The 6,899-nt window shown below is 40.7% G+C and overlaps 1 protein-coding gene across 3 annotated transcripts in view; it reads right to left on the bottom strand.

Moving 5' to 3' along the window:
- Positions 1-6,899, bottom strand: part of ncam2 (neural cell adhesion molecule 2) — a 424,645-nt gene that overhangs the window by 5,762 nt on the left and 411,984 nt on the right. The window contains exons 16-17 of one of the 3 annotated variants that reach the window (XM_005747333.1): positions 6,687-6,894; positions 6,160-6,199 (exon numbers count right to left, since the gene is read on the bottom strand). In XM_005747333.1, the coding sequence (XP_005747390.1) occupies positions 6,160-6,199; positions 6,687-6,894 (248 nt within the window). The remainder of the gene's footprint in view (positions 1-6,159; positions 6,200-6,686; positions 6,895-6,899) is intronic. The other 2 variants (XM_005747331.1, XM_005747332.1) reach the window with 2 other exon arrangements.

Here is a 6,899-nt window from a genome sequence, read left to right as displayed (position 1 = left end):
TTTGGGGTCCTATGGACTAGAAAAGCGCTATACAAATGCAGGCCATTTACCATTTATATCTATGAAACGTCTCTGAGATCTTCCTCTTTTCCTCCTGGCTGGGAGCTTCATCTTCCCTCCTCTGCACATGTCCAAACCATCTCAGCCTTTGTCTCCAAACTGCTTAATCTGAGCTGTCCCTCTGACTCGGTTCTAATCTTGTCCATGCTGGTCACTCCCAATGAAAATGTTCAGCTCTGCTACCTACAGCGCAGCCTCCTGCCTACATTTCCAAACCATACAGCTTCAAAGTCTCTACCATCTTGTAAACCTACCCTTTTCCTTGGTTGGGTTACATTTTCCTCTATCACAACAGCACTATGATACAAATCTGTTTGGCACAAGGATCTCGAGATATCTTTGCTTGTGCAGTATTTAACATTGTGGCCACAGTTAAAAGCAAAGATTGTGTGGATAGTTTTTCTCCAAATGCTAAAAAAAATAGAGCCATTTAGAGTCATTTTTCAGCACTGTGAACATACTATCTCATGTGCATATACTGCTTGTTTGTCCAAAAATATGCACACACCATCAGAAGTTCAATTCAAAACATTGTTTGGCACACAAGGCAAACAGCAATGCTACTGGGTCTTGACAAACCTCTGATTATGCTGCGAGAGCCAGCAGCTGTGTGAAGCTCACGGTGCGCTGGCGTGATATCAGAGTGCGTATGCAGATACGTATTTGTAATCTGTAAGCTTCTAAGTGACACCAAAGCGCAGCAGGGGCGACTTGTTTTTTCCTCTGCAGACATTAATTAAGCACATTGCCATCTATGGCAGGCCATGAAGGCAGGCTACAATCTTTGCTTTTTCACTGTGATAAATTAGGTGGCTTGCAGTCTTAGCTGCGGTATGTGCCTGGAGAGTTTGTTTACACCCTTATCAAAATCTATACACGTATATATATATTTTTTCCAGCAAACATTTTTTTTTTGTTTTAGAGTTGGCATCCGGGATCTTACTGTGAATTTAGAAGTGGAAGTCTTTGTCAAAGGCACTTTGACGGAGCTGCTGATGGACAATTTGGCTGTTTACATGTGGATCAGACGCCTTGTTCCCTGACCTGATGTAGAAATGAGCTTGTTTACACGACTGTGGAGTAAGAATGTAGGGAAACGAAGACCAGACAGATATATGTCCTTTTTCTCATTTTTACACGGTCAGGTATGCTCCAGCCAAAGCCTTTTAGCTTCTCGAGACAAGCAGATTTCTGTTTGCTCTGGAGTTAAGAGTACTGTGAGCTCACACTTAATTAAATGTCATCCACCTCAGTCTGCTGCTCCAGAATTTGAAATTTATGTGCTCTCTACATGTCAATAGCACAGACTGTCTTGTCTTTCAAAAAAAATTGGAGAATCAAGAGGCTCCGAATCCCTGTAATGATGTTTAATTTTATTGAAACAGGAAAACAAAGGGAGAAAAATGAATGTGCTTGCGCTGAACAATACATTATGGAAAAACATGGTGAAGCACTAATTAGACTAGGACTCCTGGTATATTCTTGAATGACAGCAAATGTAGTAACAATAATTCTTCTTTGATTAATTCACTTTACCTTTAACTTCATTTTCTCTAATGCAGTATCCTTCAGCTAAACAAAGTTAAATTTACATATGCAAAATATAGTTATACTTTCATTTGTTCCTCTTGTTTTGCTATATTAGATATTATTAATGACTTAAGGTGTCACCAAAGCCATAGCTTTAGAACTCAGAAGCTATTTCTGGTGATTTTTCAGTGAATTTGCCTTTTTAATTTTGATAATTTTGTCGTGCCCTTAAGATTTTAGGCTTTGTATGGTCGATGCTAAGCACTGTGGAACCATTAACATGTCTGACAAATTTCTAGGCTAACATGGTACCTCTGAGCTGACGCTAGGTAAGCTAGTCCCCTGATGCTTGACTTTTTTTTTTTTTTTGCATCTCTTTGCACTTACAGATTTCAAAGTGTCTTTCAACTGGTTATTTCGTTTAGGTCCTTTAGCCCCCCACTTTTTGTTTAATTCAAACAAAAATAATCAGCTTTTTTTTCTTTTCTTAAGAGTACGTGTGCACATGCACAGTATGTGGGGTTCGAGGTTGCTTTTGTTGTCTTTGCTTGGACTGCCAGTGTCCAGCTGGAAAAATTTAAGATAGCGTCAAACCAAGTTTTTCATTGCATTGCTTATCACATTATACGTATGGGAGGGGACGAACTAGCATAGCATTACAACAGTCCCAGTAATTGCTAACTTTAGGTTTTTATCTACCTGCTTCAATTATAGGACACTAGTAGGAACGAAGTGTGTTTAGACTTCATTTGGGATTCGTGTGACGTCAACAGGGGCAACTAAAACACTCTGACCTTCTTTTTACGCCATTGGTTTAGTACTCCATGTTGTTAGTGGACAGGAAGTCGTCATGAACAACACGGCTGACTGGCATCTCAAACAGATTTTTCTTTAGTGACTGACACTTCTGTAGAAATTCTTTCTTGCTCCATCCCCAGGCTGCCATGGCCTTAACTGTAATCTTCCATTCTGTTTTATATTTCCTGCCGTGAGTCATCAGGTATATATAAACACTTTCAAAAGTCTATCGACTCCAAGCCAGATCTATCACTGAGCCTCTACTCAAACTTCTTAAGCCTGAATAAACAACAGACTTCACCAGACGCCCCTCCTGCGCCACCTCAACGGTTAAAATGTCACTGTGACATATCATCAGCTTTACTCAACACTGACTTTTTGTCTCTGGGTAAAAGATTATCAGCAGCTGTTGTTTTGTATTAAACGTCAATACCAAACTGTTCTTCTGGGTTTCTTGCCAGCAGGTTACTGGAGAGCCCGACAGGGGCACAAATCTATTTCTGGTTCACTGACTGACAGGATGGGACTGGAGCTGGCTGCACAACTATGACAAGCAACGAATATTAGGAAGAAAAAAAAAAACTTCCAGAAAGAAAAGAAAAAAAATGAACACAGAATCCAAATTAAATGCAGGTAGAAAGAATATGAATCAATTTAAGTTTCCCTGCATAAACATGTATTTACTTTTTCTGTCTTTTGCCTGAATAGTGACTTTTTAAGGTCGTAAGGGGTTAAACAGTATAGCTGGAGTCACATTTGACTTGATGCTACAGACTAGAGGTCCATTAGGTGTACCAATTCTCTTCTATCTCTATATGGGGTCCCATTGATATCTCAGCACACTGTTAAGAACTTAAGACTGAAACTGGAAGTGAGGACTTTTGAAGTCAACAGTACTACTTGAGTCTTTCAACTTTCCCTGAAGCAGCTATGCAGCCCAGTGTGTGCCGCAGATTCATAACAGAAAGACACCCACACACTCTCTGTCGTGCGTTTGTCCACTAGCCTAGCTCCAACTTCAAAATAACCCTGCACTGCTGGGTGCGTGGTCGCTCTGCTAACCTTCAGCACCACATTGAGGTTGGAAAACTGTCTCTATAACCCCGAATATCAAAAAAAAATAAATCTGCTGTGTCAGAAGTGAACTGACGATACCCTCCAGATTTTCTTCTTGGTTCCAAACCAGCCCACACACTCCTCAGCTCACATCCTCAGAACAGACACCCAGCACACACTCTGATCTGTGCCACTCATCACCTTCCTAATTTGAAGTTCACCCCATCTACAGTGTTTATCACCGTAGATGCTCTCCATTGATGTTATTATTGACACTGTTGCTCACGCTTCACTAGTCTTTACAACTTATTACCCCTCAGCACCTTCAGACTTGCACTATTGACATCTTGGAAACTCAGTTGGAGTTGTATTATTTCAAGTGTTATCTTATTAGTCTCCAGCTCAGTGGCATGACTCATTGTAAAGCAGACCACGGCATTTACTCCATTCTCGCTACACTAGTTCAAAGAAGTTATGACCATCTTCACTGCCAGTTATGAAACCAATCTCTCTGCAGAGACACGGACTGCAACAGGACAACAATCAAAAGTGCTCAAACAACCAGAAAGTTTCTAACAAGTACTGTAGAATCTCTGAGGTACTGTCAGATGGACTCAAGTACCTCCTTCATCAACACAACCGTCATTCAAAATGTGTTCTTTTGGCATAATTTTAAGCTTGCTGTTGATTAGCCCTGTCAGTTTTAAATAAAGTTAATAACAATGTGCTGATCATAGATTGGTCCATGTTTAGAATTAGTAGCTTGGTTTATATGACAATTTCAACCACTTGCCTTTTAGCGATTCTGACTTCTCTGCTTGCTTCTACTAGATTTTTATGAACTGCAGCATTTCATATACATGTTAGTGTTGATCCATGTGTGGGGGTGTCATTTCCTGTGAAATCCGAAAATGTTGCCGGTAATTTGGAGCTATTTGTGATAACAAGAAGTCCTCCAACTAAGTTTGTTTGTGCCAACTTTTTGAAAAGACCCATGTTAATGTCCCTGGCACCACACGGGGAGTGATTTCATTTCAAAATACCTCCAGTGTTTTGGAGTTCGAGCCTCATGTGTGACTATTTTTAAGCCTCGCTTTCCATTGCTGTTTGATGTCACCATAAAAATCTACAAGTACTTTTTGGTTTTTTCACATTCACACGATGGCTGCAGGTCTCGTACTGAAAAACTGAAATAGATGTAAAAATAAAAGGTTGCAGAAACATCTGTGGGGTAGTTTTACATAGGAGGACTAATTCAGATGCTAAAACTCAACAATTAAAAGGGAATGCCCTGAATCCAAGTCACATTTAACTGCATGTGTCTGAAGAGAAAACCACGAGATTCTGTGGTGACTGGGCATAATAATTCTATTTAATACAATACGTTACACTATTACTATAAACACTATGGTTTAAGCCCTGAGCTTGATTAACACTCATACAAGCATGTAATTACATTTACAGCAATATAACCTTTAGATTTATATGACCACTGATGCCAAAAAAATAGGAAATTTAGGATTCATCTTTTACTCAAAATTGAAATCTCAATTTTGTTGGTTTTAAAGACTCCTCTGTAGGTGGATTTACTTAAAAGAGGAGTGTTTTTAAGTTTAATCGAGTCATTTGTGTTATTTTAATGAAAAAGCCATCGAGTTAACCTGAAAAGCAAGATAGTATTTTATTCATTGTAATAATGCAAATGATGTGAATGAAGTGACCTGAAATATTTCTTAGCAGTTAATTAACACAGTTGCATGAAACCACTGACATTGACTTTTCTGAAGTAAATGAAAAAACAGGCACAAAGAATTTTTGATTGTTCTTTCTATCGTGTTGGATTTTTCTCTCGTCATTTGCTCTACCTCATGACAGTGAGATACTACACTGCTGAAGTATGCCTTTGACAACGTAAATCCAGTGTTGCTATTGCTGCAGTAATCACCTGATTGCCCAACTGACTCTATTTTAACAATCAGTCACTATGTACCTGTATATCGTCACCTGGACCTATACTACCTTTAGGACTATTTTGTATCATCCTGCTGTACTGTATGTGACTGTGACACTAGTCACATGCACACATCAGACAGAGTGTAAAGTCTTGTGTGAGTTGCTGCTCTGTAGATTCCGTGTGCTGTCTGGGCAGGCAGGCAGTCAGCCCTCCAGTGTCGCGAGATTAGTGACTCAGCAGAACTCAAACCCCTCCCTCCTCCACCTCCTCCTCACATGTGCCCTCTCTCTCCATCTCAGACACTGCTGGCACACTGACAAGCACGGCTGTGGCCAGTGACTAAGACTCTGTTTGTGCTATCTCACAGACACCGCGATGTAGTTAGCACCCTGCATAAAACAGTGGGACTACATTTTTTTTAAAATCAGTTGTACCATGAATTTCACGGGGGTGGGCTTCTAAATTGCATGCTGTCTGATGAGGGGGAAACAAAACAAAGAAAATGGTTTTCAGAGATGCTTGTGGCAACACTCATGGACTATTAGCATGCATATAGCAAGAAATAAAGGCGGGTACACACACACACACACACACGCACACACAAGACTGAAAACAAAGCGTGACAGCACAAAATGTACACGGTTGTACATGCATGTAACGAATGCACGCTCACATAACGCATGCAAATGGATACTTAAAAGGTGAACTTGGCACTGTAAAAGGCACTGATGTAAGTGAATAAGACGTAATCAAAGACATACTGTGGTTGAAAGGGTGGCTGGGCGGCTGTTGTAGGTGTACCTACAGTAAATGGTAAAAAGAAATCTCCTTTTCTCATTCAGACTAAATATATATATGTATACATAAGAGGAATGAACATGGCATGAACAGCTAATGTTATTGCTCAGCGAGTCACTCGGGGACGAGATCCTTGAAAAAAACGGGGTTTTTTTCTCCTTTTTTGCAGGCCTTATTGTTCATTTCTGAGAAATGCGAAGGCTGTTTTTTGTTCTCTGTTAGATGTTTTCATACCAATTTCTCAAAATCTTTGTATTGACTTGTATTCACCCATTCAGGGCTTTCAATTCATTACTGCGCAAAAATTATACAGCGAGAAGAAGAAGAAGCATAACCCTCAGCCATAAAGATACACCCACAGCAGATGTTCCCTCTTCAGGCATGAGCTGGCAAAATTGATACTGTCACTACACAAAATCAAACGCTTGGACTGAAGCAGTCAAAGGTTTCAAAAAAGAACAATGCAAAGAAAACCAAAGGGGATACTCACAGATAGGCGGCCTTCCCCTCCTCGATTTCTTTGCCCTTGCCGCTGGTGGCTGTTTTTTTGCTGCACAGGGTGCGCGTGATGCACATGAGCAGGCCGCAGTGACGCAGGAAGAAGCAGCTGATGTCCACCAGCACGAGGAGCAGCAGCAGCGCTCCCAGGCCGAGGCCCACCACCGCCCCCAGCCCCAGACCGCTGAACAGGGATTCTGCTAAG

Source organism: Pundamilia nyererei, unplaced genomic scaffold, assembly GCF_000239375.1.
Source record: "Pundamilia nyererei isolate P.nyererei 1_Seehausen unplaced genomic scaffold, PunNye1.0 scaffold00194, whole genome shotgun sequence".
NCBI classification, from domain to species: domain Eukaryota; kingdom Metazoa; phylum Chordata; class Actinopteri; order Cichliformes; family Cichlidae; genus Pundamilia; species Pundamilia nyererei.
The sequence above is the reverse complement of the archived record's forward strand: the minus strand, read 5'-3'. Positions and strand labels throughout refer to the sequence as shown.